The sequence below is a fragment of the Gekko japonicus genome, unplaced genomic scaffold, assembly GCF_001447785.1.
Source record: "Gekko japonicus isolate JY-2015 unplaced genomic scaffold, Gekko_japonicus_V1.1 scaffold45, whole genome shotgun sequence".
NCBI classification, from domain to species: domain Eukaryota; kingdom Metazoa; phylum Chordata; class Lepidosauria; order Squamata; family Gekkonidae; genus Gekko; species Gekko japonicus.
This window is the reverse complement of record NW_015177011.1, coordinates 527,194-540,301: the sequence shown is the minus strand read 5'-3', so window position 1 is coordinate 540,301 and position 13,108 is coordinate 527,194. Positions and strand designations below refer to the sequence as shown.

General features: G+C 48.3%; 1 protein-coding gene across 2 annotated transcripts in view; it reads left to right on the top strand.

Annotated features, from left to right (window-relative positions):
• The window catches only part of VASH2 (vasohibin 2), a 73,125-nt gene that overhangs the window by 12,817 nt on the left and 47,200 nt on the right, over positions 1-13,108 (top strand). For both annotated transcript variants that reach the window (XM_015427611.1, XM_015427610.1), the window contains exons 3-4: positions 3,604-3,692; positions 7,587-7,643. In XM_015427611.1, coding sequence (XP_015283097.1) covers positions 3,604-3,692; positions 7,587-7,643 — 146 coding nt within the window. The remainder of the gene's footprint in view (positions 1-3,603; positions 3,693-7,586; positions 7,644-13,108) is intronic.

Here is a 13,108-nt window from a genome sequence, read left to right as displayed (position 1 = left end):
CAACCGCCCCGCCACGGCCACAAGGAGCAGCCCCAAGCAGCACCCCGGAACTCCGCCGTTCCACAAGGTCCAGGAAGTCTCCCGCATACCTCCAGGACTTTGTATGTGGGCAGTTTGGACTATGGGGGGAGGGGTGTAATGTACTGCTGCCTTTCCACGTGTAAGGCATCAGCCTGACATGCCCGGACTTGCCCGGGCTGGCCAGGCACAATTCATCTGTAGCTTCAGTCGATAGACAAAGGATCCGAAGGATCCTAGCCGGCCCAATCAAAGGGCTAGCTTCCCTGTGTAATGTACTGCCGCCTTTCCACGTGTAAGGCATCAGCCTGACATGCCCGGACTTGCCCGGGCTGGCCAGGCACAATTCATCTGTAGCTTCAGTCGATAGACAAAGGATCCGAAGGATCCTAGCCGGCCCAATCAAAGGGCTAGCTTCCCAGCCAGGAGACCAATGGTCGCCCGGTTATTGTAAATAGCCTATCGGGAGTAGGGGGTGTGTTTAGGTGTACTTGGTGGCGGGCTTTCTGAACGCATATAAACCGGCCTGTGAGCGGGTTTCCTTGGTCTTGTTCCGGATCTAATAAAGTACTCTTGCTGAATCACTCTTGCTGAATCACTCCACGTTCTGAGTACTTTTCACAAATAAATAAATAACTTGGACCAAGCTGGTCCCAGCAGGCTTTGCATGTGATTGTTGGTAAGGCTGGAATTCTGTGTGCACTTACCTGGGAGAGAGTCATGCCAGAGCCCTGTGAGACTTAAGTCTAGAAACAAGAAACGATTGGGCTGCATGTGCTTCCTGTTTGTGGGTGGAAGGAACAACACAATAAATGTCCTGGGTTTAACTCCCTGTTCACCTTGGTCCAATTACTCCCACCTCAGTTTATATGTTTGCCAACCTCCAGGTGGTACCTGGAGATCTCCTGCTTTTACAACTTATTTTCAGGTTACAGAGATCAGTTCCCCCAGATAAAATGGCTCTTTTGGAGGGTGGACTCTCTAGCATTGTACCATGCTGAGGTCCCTCCCCAAATCCTGCCCTCTCCTGGCTCTACCCCCCAAATCTCCAGGTATTTTCCAACCCAGAGCCTGCAGCCCTATCAGTTTACCTTTCCCCACAAAACTCTTAAATGAATGTTGGATTGAAGGCTGGAATACAAATGTAATCATTTAGCCAAACAGCATCCTCTCTGAAGCAAAGTGTGAGCAAGGTCAGGGCCGGCTCTCTCACTAGGCCTACTAGTATCTGGCCTAGGGCGCAGACGCCGCCCGCCCGCCCGCCCCCAGCATGGCTTTCTGGGCGCCCACAACGCGCCCCTTCCTTCCCGTGGCTCCGCCCTGCACAGCTCTCCCGGCTACCAGCCATTGCTGCTCCCAGCCGCGTGGGGGGCGCAAAAGGGGCTGACGAAGGCGGGTTGCGCCCCTGCTGCTGATACTGCTGTGCCCCGGCTCCAAGAACCTCCAGGACGGAGGAGGAGGGCTTGGCGGGCGCACCGTCCGGAAGAGGAGGAGGGGGAAAGGCCGCCGGGGTGAGTCCCGGCTGGCTTCCCCGGGCTGTGGAGAACAGAGACTTGTTGTGGTGGGGAAGGAGGCGGGGGGGACCCTCCCTCCCTCCCTCCCTCGTTGGGTTTCCCCAGGGCTGGGGACCAAGGGAGGGGGTTCGCTGTGGGCCGACTGGCCGGCCACTGGGCTAAGCAGCACGGGAGTAGCCGCGGTCTGGACCTTGCCCCCCCCGCTGCCGTGGAGTCCAGAGCCGGCCCTGCGGAGCTGCCAAGATCAATGGGAGGAGATGGTGCCGGCCACTGGGGCCCTCCAGGCCCACCCACCACGTCGGGACCCTGAAGCGCTTCAGCCAGCACTGCCCAGGGCGGAGCACTACCCCCTCCCCCCCACCCCAGTGGATGAAAGAGCCACCGCCTCCTCCTGGCTCCCTAGCTGAAGCCCCCGCCAGTCCTGTCGCCCAGTGGGAAGGGTGGCCTGGCTGGGCCCGACCCGGGCAGGGGCGAGGCTAGCTTGTTGCGCCCAGTGCCCCCCCCAGGCGTGTTTCTGGGAGGTCTCCAGGCCCCACCGGGAGGTTGGCATTGCTTGTGGGCGCCACAAGCTGGCCTCACCTAGGGCGCAGAAACACCTCAGGCCGGCCCTGAGCAAGGTAAGTTTGAACCTGAGTACCCTTGAGACATGAAGGACTGCGGTGGCTCAAGTGGTTAAGACGCTGAACTGCAGATGGGTCAAGTGGTAGTTCAGCAGTTCGAGACCCAAGTGCTGCATGACAGAGTGAGCTCCCATCTCTGGTCCCAGCTCCTGCCAACCTAGCAGTTCGAAAGCAAAAAATTGCAAGTATATAAATAGGTACCACTTTGGTGGGAAGGTAACAGCGTTCCGTGTGCCTTGGCGTCTAGTCATGCCAGCCACATGACCACAGAAACATCTTTGGACAGTGTTGGCTCTTCGGCTTTGAAACGGAGATGAGCACCACATCCCCAGAGTTGGATTTGACTGGCTTTCGAGCAAGGGAAACCTTTACCTTTACCTTACCCTTGAGACAACACGAGATCACAAATCACTGTCACAGCAGACCTAATACTTCATCCAGACCAATGATTTTGAGGGTGTAGTTGTGATGCTGTCAATGTGCCGAGGCAACTGTGTGACATAAGTTCTTTTCCTTGAAAGTGAGCCAAGAATAGACAAGCCAGGAGCACTGAGAGAGACATCAAGCAGTGGCACTGGTTGCCTGGTGAGCCATGAGACTGTGAACCCTGCTTCTGCAATGCTGCATTCAGTAGTCACTCATGGTCTGTGAACAGAGAGTTATTGAGGTGTTCTCTGGCCACAGCACTGTGGTTGGTGGAGGGATTGTCCACTCACTTATACTGGGGATGGGTATATTTTCATGTCTGAAATTCTTTTAATGCCGTTACTGTGTTGGTGTATTTCCACTAAAGAAGGACCTGTTTTGTGCACAAAGGCGAAGGCCTCCCCCGAATCTGCCTTCTGGGCTAGCACTGAAATTCAGAGGTTTACTGCCTCTGAAGATGGAGGTTCCCTTTAGTCACCATGGCTAGTAGCCACTGATGGACCTGCCCTCTATGAACCCTGATGAACTTTCCCCAGTGTAAGAAAGAGGCAGCCATCTTAGCTGAAGCATTTGCCTTACAACACAATGCACTGGGTGCCTTTATGTGCTTGCAGATCCCTGTGTCCTTGCAAAATAGCTTTCTTCTGTTTCTTTGCCTCCCCCCCCCCAATAATATTAATAATCTGCACTGTATACATCTAAAACTCTTGCTGAGATTCAAAACAGAGGGAGGGGGAAAGGAAGACTTTTTTGCAACTCCCATCAAAGGAGAGGGGAGCTGTGTAGCTAGAACTGCATGCTTCTCTGAACAGTGGTCAAAGTCCTCAATAAATTATTTCAAATTTTGGTTGATATTGAATGCATCTGATAGATTAATCACGTAACGACTGTACCATTCACGTGAATTCTGTGGTTCTATTTTCCGAGAATTTAGGTTTCTGTAATTGAACTCTCCCCCCCCCCCCCCCGGCACAAAAGCAAATATCCACCAACCCATCTAAACATTTATCTCTCTTTGTGCTCAGCCTTCAGTGCCAGCCGTGCCAAACTACAAGGCTTCCATGACTATCCCAGAATGGCTTCAGGCAATACAGAATTACATGAAGATGCTGCAGTATCCTTTCCGGAAAGCAGACCAGAGACGCAAAGCTGATGAGTTGAGCTTATCTATTGAGTGGTTAATGAAATGGGGATGGGGGGGAGTTCATGATTTACTGAAGAATCAGCCTGACAAGAGGGTAGGAAATTAATGAGGAGAAAAGTGCTTTTTGCTGTCTTTTGCAGCGCTTGGGAAGATTTGTAAAGCTGCCTATGCAGGGAGCATGCCTCTTGGTCTTTAGGGTCCCCTAATTAGCATTAACTGACACTGAAGCGGATGTAATTGAAAAGAGATATTTCATCTTTATTGACAGTAGTGAACCTGGCTTGCAAGGTCTTTGGAATGAGGCTTTGCAGGCCTCTGTGTTGATAAATCACAAACTGCGTAAGCTCCATGGTCCAGTTCCCACTCAGTCTAGCCATCCTTGTTGCCCAACCCCTTGGCAAACTACAGGAGCTTGTTGTGAGCTGAAGCCACCAGACTGTAAATGGCAGATCCATCATTAGGCTAAGAACACTGTGGAGGAGAGACTGAGTCAAATGGCAGAGTTGTAAGAAACAACCATCATCTGTGAGTGGTCCTCTACAGAAAAGCCTGTGCCTCTCCTACTCCCTGTCATGGGTTCTGTCTAACGTCCTCATTGGTCAGAAAAACATTAATCCCAATATGTCTGAATCTGATTGTGTGATTAATTTCCATCGAAAGCCCCAGGACTTCAGACAGCTGTGATTAACTTGTTTCACAGGACTTGCATAGATAAATGTGGCTTAAGGTGGTACTGTTAACAAATTGATGCTGATGCAGGAGCAAAGGCGGAGAGAAGCGGGATCTTTTTTATGTATGGTGCAGCACAGCCTCTCATAATGTCTGCCGTGCTGGGATGAGGAGCAGGTACCTCCTGATACTGAATTATTCAGGAGGGCATTTTTACACAGTTGGGCTATACTATAATAGAATGGTTCAGAAAGATACTTTGGTTAAAAAAAAGAAAGGACTGTGGACTGTACTACTGTGTATAGTATGTACTGTCTGTTGTATATATTCTACTCTGTAATTTCTGCATCGTTTAGCATCTCATGTTAATACATAGGCTAGTTTCAGATTTCTGCAATCCTAATTCTATTACAGTACCTATTGGACATCCTGTCCTATTGGTTGTATTGATTTATTGTATTGTGTAATCTGCCTCGAGCCTCAGTGGGAAAGGTGTAAATAAATAAATACTACAGAAAACCAAGCCAGGATGATATAGACTGGAGAGAGGAAGCTGTATTCATGTGGGCACAGCAGCACTAAAGATGATTAGAAAATTTTCAGTTTCTGAGGGAAATTTACTTGCCTAGCAAAATTCACTTCAGGTTTGGAAACCTGGCTTGTTTTGAGTGTGGATCAACCTAGATGTAGTGGGGAAAATTTCCCTTTAAATTATTAATAATAACAGTTTGAAGTTAGTGAAGTTGTGCAGCAGTGGAAGGCTAGAACTCATTCTGTGTGGTCCCAAGCTGAATCATGGCTATGTGCAGTGGTAAATTGCCTTTAGAAGATCAATATAAATTGCAGTTAAAAGGTCAATGAATGAATTAATTAAAATGATTATTCTCCACCTTTCCTTTTGTGGCTCAAGGTAGTTCAGAAATTAAAATTTAAAATGTACAGAGTACAATAAAACTCCATATAGCCCCCACACAATGTCTATGACCTATACCCCATAATAAGCCCTACCAAATAAAATGGCCTACATCTCCTAAAAACTTCTAGAGGTTGGTTCTCTTTGTCACATCTAATCAGACTCTGAGTTTTGCTGTCAAGACCTTCTACCCTCGTGAAAGGATGCCTGGCTAGATGCCATAGTTAGATTTTCTCTTCCCAAGCACTTGTCAGGAAAAGCTCTTTCCAAATCTTGTCAAGTGGAAGGAACAACCCACTTATATGAACACCCTGAGTCAGACCACTGCTTCTCCCACCCACTCGGGCCTAAACTGCAGGAGCCCCTTGGCAATAAAAAATTCCCATCGGCAGATCAAGGAGACAAACTTCAGTGTACTTGGAGTTCTAGTGAACTGCATTTGTATAGCAAGCAATAACCCTCATCCCACACTGGTCTTCAGGGAGGGTCTGGCAACCGATGCTCCCTCTAAGCTGTGGAGTCTTGTGAGCAAAAATTCTACTTTGTGAGCTACTGGCATTAAAGTTGTGAGCGAGCGATTTGGTTACTGCATAAATTAGTTTGCTCTGGAGCCATCCTTCCTGAGCTAAGACAAAAATGTGTGAGCTGGAGGCTAAAAAATTGTGAGCTGGCTCACACTAACTCAGCTTAGAGGGAACACTGCAGTGGCAACCCTAAATGAACCTGATGCTTTACTTCCATTGTGGTGTATGGACGACTTTACTGATTCCATCTCCGTGCTAGAAACAGATGCTCTCATTTCTGCACCAGTCTGGTTATTAAGTCTGCTGTCCTCCTTCAGAGAATGATCTAAAAGCTACCAAATGTAAACCGCTGAGTTAGCCACATGTTGAATAGGGGGGAGCCCAGCATGAGTAGCATCATCCTGGTTACATAATGAAGCTGTTATAAAGTGTCATGGACAATAAATCATATGAAGAATTTCCAGTAGATCTGTAAGCTCTCACCCCTCCCTCCACCCCCACCCCCCCGACCCTTGCATACCTTGGCAGAACTTAAGAGTGGATGAGGCAACTCTGATGGACAGGGAATTAATAATCATTCTGCAGAAATTCAGCAATTCAACTAGGGTAGTCAAGATGTACCACAGGCCCCCTGGCAAAAATTTCTCTCTCTCCATCACCGAGGTCCAATTCAAATATCACGTAAAAGCAAATATCAGGAATTGTTTGGCTTCATAGGCCCACAGGATGACTAGGGCTCACCCACATTTTGTCCCCTTAGCCACCTCATCTTGGTGGCCCTGAATATAACCACTGTGGATACAATTCTGAAAGCAGTTTCGTGGGGGGAAATCCTACTTAATAAACTGGGACTTACTTCTGGAGTAGATGTGTTCGCATTACTCACTCTGAGTAACCGGTTATATTGCTATTTCAGTCAGCTCAAAATACGTGGTTCTCTCCAAATAATGTAAATGTAACCCTCCTGTGCTTTCAGGGTCCCCAAAGGGGGAACAAAAAGATTCAACATATTTCCCCATAAACTGTAATCCTGTGGGACATCATCCTCCATATTATTCTCTTGCAGTAAAGGGGCTGATTGTTCTACCGGTACCTCTTCTCCTTTAGGACTTTTGAGAGTCTCCTGAAAATGATGTTGGAGTCAGTTACACCTCACTGAGAATGAATATAAAATATAATGCTGCATGTCGTAAAAGCTGATAGAGGGCATAAGGGCCCTCAGTATGGTGAGAACTCATTTAAGAAGCCAATATCTGTTTTATATTGATGTAGCAGTTAAGAAAAGAATGTGCCAATCATTCAGTATTTTAAAATGCTTATACTTCCCAGAAATTTTGAGTTGAAAGAAAAGTGCATGAGACACCCACAAAATTAATATCTGAAGTCACTGTAGATCCCAGATACTGTTATATTTGTACCCCTGTATTAAAAATAATCTTATTGAAAATGCAGAGGTTTTTTTACATTGTATTAAATGCATCTCAGTGAAATTGTAAGTCATGATTAAATTTGGGTCTATTGGATCCCAATAGTTCATTATTAAAGTTCATTCTAGGCTTAGGAGGGTTAAAGTCTTCAGGCATGGGCAATTATCAAGATTAAATTACTTTTTCTTGCATATGGGACTTTGTGATTAGAATTAATAGCTTTTTGTACCTGAGTTATGTTGTCAGATGAGATCATGTTAGACTCACCTGTTCAAATTTTATCCGATTCCTCCCCCCATCAGTCATTTTGCCTTCACTTAATAAAACCTAGATACAATCACACAGGAACTCAATTCTTTGAAATTAGAAAATCAAGACCTTTGAGTGGGTAAGTAATGTAATCTCTGTTGCTTGGTCTCATTGGGGATCTCTGATTCTCTGGGGGTTGTGGGGTTAGAAAACATTGTCTGCTTCGATGTCACCATCACTAACATTATACCTAGGGTTGCCGGGTTCTACGTTCTTCCTGGCGAGGGGATCTTTGGGCCTTGCCGGGATCTTCTGCTGCATGTGCTTTGCACGTGGGGCATGATGATAGCACCCGGATGTGACATCATCATGTTGCTGACATCACGCAGTGACACTCTTGTTTTTGGACAAAACTTTATGGTTGAGCCCAAATTTACCACAGAGTTTTGCCCCAAAACTAGAGTGTTGTAGCTCAAAGTCAGCAACATGATGATGTCTCTTCTGGGTGACATCATCATGTCGTGTTTGGGGAATTTGGGGGTGGGGTGGAGCCCACAAAAGTGGGGGAACCTCCGCTTGGACCGGGGGGGGGGGCCTGGCAATTCTAATTATACCCATGACTGAACTTCTTCATATCTGCTGATGATGTCCCCATCCAACATGCTGATCAATATGTTTGACTTTGACTTGTCCTTCTTTTTGTTTTCCATATTTAATTCATTTTCATTTTTCTTGGAAAAGTGAAACAGAAACAGTGAACAGTGAAAATTTAGCCCTTCATTTCTGTCTCCCTGACATGCTCTAGTTATCTCCTGCCTTGATTACTGCAATCTTTCCCTCTCTGGTCTTCCATTGTTATATGCCAGAATTCCCACCTCTATTTGGAACCCTACTGCCCAACTCATTACATCTTTTGTCATTCATACCAGAGATTTTGATCTCCTTAAATACGTTTCCTGGCTCCCTGGCCACTCCTGGATCCAGCACAAGCTTCTCATCCTTGTCATATACCCTTTATCTCTGTCCTTGTGTTCAGATAAAGCTTTGTCTGTGATCTGTGATTGTTGTCCCTTCAGCTCTACCATCCTCAGCCTGCTTCTTAAGCATCTCCATTGTTTCTTCTTGTTGACTCTTGTGTTTAGAACTTTTCCCTAGATCATACATGTGATGCCACCTCTCTCTCTTCCTTCAAGCATCTCCTCCGAACTAATCACTTTCATGAACCAACAGCTGAGTTCTGAGCCCTTACTCAGTGTCCAGCTAGATGTGTGCATGTTTGCAGCTCCCACTGTTTTATTCAGACCTAGTCAACAGGCATATGGGACTCAGATTTGGACTGGGACCAGAGTCTGAGGGGAAGCTTAAGCCCCACACTGTTTTCCTGTTCTAAAAGGCCCCAGGGGAACCACTGTTTGCCCCGCTGGGGGAATTTGCCTTCAAGTTTCCCCAGCAAGGCTCCCAGGATGTTTCAAACCAGGAAAACAGTGTAGGAGCCCCTTTCCCATGCTGGTCCGTATTGGAACCCATGAATCTGATAATTAAGGTAGAAAAATGCTGGGAGCTGCAGAACCTGTGTACATTCATTCTCTGGCCTCCATCATCTTCTTCTTTGCTTCCTCTGTTTTCTCCCTATAGGTTGAAATATAGGCTGCATGGTCATAAGGGCAGGGACCCATCTTTTATGTTATGCTGTAAAACACTGTGCCCCTTAGTGGTGCTAGGGAATAATCTGCTTCATGACAGAAAGTTGTGTCACCCCATAGGCCAGCGAGAATGAAGTGCCGAAGGTATCTTGCCATAGCCGGACTATGCTGTTACTGTTGCTCTGTTGCATTTGCTGCTGTCAGAATCTCTGGGCCTTTCCAGAAAATTCTTTTTAGTGCTGCTGCTTTCCAGCATGAACATAGGCTTTCATGTAGCAACAGGATCAATATAGTTATAGGGATTTGTATCTGTGACGTCAGTCTCTGATTAGCTCTGGTTTGTATTTTATGTTTCATTATTGATTTGTAAGAAATCTTGAAAATTATACATTAAAACATTTTTTTGAGAAGAAGAAAATATTGTACGAATTGTTTTGCTGGATCAGACTGAAGTCTGTCTAGCTAGTCTACTTTTCTGTTTCCAAAAGAAGCATGCCAGACTAGGCACAAAGGTAATGACTGTCCCCTGATAGTTAGTTCGCTTGTGCTGTTTTACTCCCTTGTTGCCTGAGATTCAGTTTATAGAATATAACATTTATCTGTACTTGGTTGGAACTTTTTTTTTTAACAGATGATTAATAAATTGAAGTGGTAGGTGGGGATTAAATCCAGCAGTCATAGCATTAAATCCAGCAGCCATAGCATTAAATCCAGCAGACAGCTAGCGTTGTCTTTTCTTTTCTTTCAAAAAGAACATGATTCTCTAGACTCTTCAGTGAAAGTAGGCTCATTTGGGGCTGAATCAGGGCCGGCTCCAGGGTTTTTTGCACACTAGGCAAGGCTACCTTCTGCCCCCCTCCCCCCCGTACGCCCACCAATTTTCAAACATAAACTTCTGTTCGTAATTTATACATGGAGTGTTTTTGTATTGATTCAGCCACTTGGAGGCTGGCAACCCTAGCAAGGCTGAAACCAAATTGACTTTTTAAAAGAAAAATAAGATTGGGGGGGGGGGGTGTCTTTGGGCCATCTGCAAAATGCTCTTCGTGAATAACCACAGGAAAGCAGGATATAAAAAACTGGTCTCCTGCTTCATCATCTGCTCGGCATGCAGAAGGTCCCGGGTTCGATCCCCGGCATCTCCTGCTCAAAAGGTCAGGCGGGAGGGGAGGGGAAAGACCCTGGAGAGCCCCCACCAGTCTAAGAGAAGACAAAACTACCTCTGATGGACTGAGGGTCTGATTCACTGTGAGGAGGAGGGGGAGAGCCATGCAAAGCCAAGTTAGGGGTCCCCTCTGGGGAGGAACGGGTGGGGGGGATAAATGAAGTATATCAAGTACCGGACAGGGCAACAGGAAGGAATCTGAAATCCCCTCGCCCAAGGTCAGAAAGAGGGTCCTCCCTCCCACTGCGAGAGGGTGGGGCTCATCTCTCCCACCCACCCCCACTCCACTCCATTTCATCTTTCCTTTCATTCCATGGACCAGGGACGGCCCCATCAGAACCAACAGTCTCTCACCCCCCCAAATCCCTCCCCCCTCCCAAAAAAAGAGCTCCCGCTGCCTCCCGGGAGGGGTGCGGAGTCTCCTTTCGGTTCCAGTGACCAGAGGTGGCCCCAGCATCAGTAGCACCAACAGCATCTCCAGCAGGATCAGGCCGGGCCCCATGGCTGCCCCCCCACAGAAACTCCACTGACAGCTTTGGGTGCGTACTTTTGTCTGTTCCCTGCAGGGGAGGGGCGGGAGAGCTTTTGCCTCTTAAATCCTGGGGAGTGGGCGGTGGCCAGGCATGGGGGAGCACCAATGAGAATTCAACCTTGGGCAGCGTCATCAGTCTCCAGGGAGAAGCAGCCATCTCGTGTGTGAAGATAGTTTTTTTTTTTTTACTGAAAGCGTTCAAAGAAAGCAGAGGAGAGCGGCCCAGGGGTGCCTGTATGTGTGGACCCCTTTCTCATGGGGAGGGGCCAGGGGGTCAAATCAGTCCATGATGGGCCCCTTCTGGCTCAGCAGGCAAACAGGAACGCGAACTTGCTTCCAAAGTACAGAGGGGGGGAGGAAACATTTGAGGTGTCTGTGAAACGGTTTTCGATACAACAAACATTTATCACAAACCTTTGCAATTAAAAATAAAAATGAAGGATCATGTTTATGAACCTAGCAATATTAGAAAGAGGAAGAGGAGGAGGAGATTGGATTTATACCCTATACCCTGAAGGGGGGGCTCGCTTCCTGCCAGCTCGCTCAGGGGCCGCCGTGTGCGCCCAGATCGGACGGAGGCGGCGACGCCTGGCTGCCATGTGGCCTCACTTCCCTCAGCTCAGGTCGCCAGCCGGGCAATCCTTCAGACAGTCGGGTCCCTTTGCCCTCCGGGGCGCTCCCGGGCAAAGCTGGTGGGCATGGGGAGGAGGGAGAGAGCGAAAGAGGCGTGCATGTGCCCCAGCACGAGTCACCCTCTCTCCGGCTCCTGCCATGTGGGGAAGGGACCCCAAGCCTTCTTCGGCCAGCGCCACCAGCTGCTGGGGCTGTGCACAAAGGGAGCCTCGCCCCGCCCTGCCCCGACAGCCCATCCGGAATGCTCACCCCTGCAGTGCCACCGCTGCCCGCTCCGCGCTCGCCGCAAGGAGGAGGAGGCGGTGGCTGGTCCCACCGCTGCCATGGCAACGCACCCTCGCCACCGGGGCTTGCTCGGGCACGTGTGGAGGGGCGCCGAGCGGGGAGAAGGGGCCTCCAGGCTGTGGCGCTGGACAGGGCTCCGCGGAACGCGCACCGCAGCCAGGAGAACGCCGTCCCCCGCAGCCCTGCTGGTTGCACCGCCTTCCCCCCCCAGGCTGCAGGCACGCCGCCCCCCGCGCTCCAGAGCCTTGCGCTGCCTGGGCGCCGGAGCCAGGCCGAGCCACTGAGTGAGGCTAGGTGCGCTTGCGGTCTGGCCGTGGCCCGCAGGGCAGCAGCGGCTTTTTGGCGCGCGGGGGTGGGGTGCAGTTTGGCGCTCCTGAGGGCCGGCGCGCCCTAGGCGAGCACCTAGTTTGCCTAGTGGGCAAGCCGGCCCTGGGCTGAATATTTACCATCTGAGCTGACATCCACCTTCAGTTCTGCATGTTTCTTTTTCTGACTAAGGCTGAAAGTGACTCTGATAAAAGTCAGCCAGTCTGCGCTTATTTATTTAGTAACTTGCTGGCAAGCCTTTTAAAAAAACTTTCTGCAGTTCTTGGGTAAAGTCTCTAATTTTTTTATAAATCCAGCTACATTGCATAACCAAGCCCAGACACCAGAAGATTCCTGACTGCATCTTCCCAGTTTTTTTTTTTAAAAGGCTTAGAAGTTCCACACAGTCTCTTGATTGGGATGTGGGGAGACATGAAGGTTAATCCTTCTGTCTCCCACACATAATTTTGATACTCAAAACCAATCCCTCCTCCTGTTTTCCCTGGAAAGAACAAAAAGATGGACAAAGAGAGGGTGCCTGTCTTTTTTCCTTCTCGGGAATAATAACTTTGTGAAGCAGTAAAACCACATGGGGTGAAAGGGTTACAACAAATTGGGACCCCATTCCACATGACAACTTAATCTTTTAAAAATCCTGAGAAGAGCCAAACATAGAACTCCCAGCCTCACCTCTGTTTTAGTCCACAGCCTGTTCAACGAAGAGCTTATTCAACATATTTTTAATACTAATGGGAATATCTGTGTAATGATAGCTACATCTGGCTCTTGCTCCAGTATTTAAGTTCTAAGTAGGAAGTGCTTGCATATCCCCCCCCCCCAGTTATGGCTTCAAAAATAAACTGATGTCCTGTTTTGATAGGGATTGTTAATGGCTGTTCATTGACTTAGATCCTGTTTTTCAACCTGCATGCTCAAAGCAGCTAACACAACATTCCTTAAAATCCAACCCTTCCATTGCAAAAAGTTACCATTTTAAAATTAAAACCATTAAAAATGAACCCGACAAGCAAAAAGAAGGG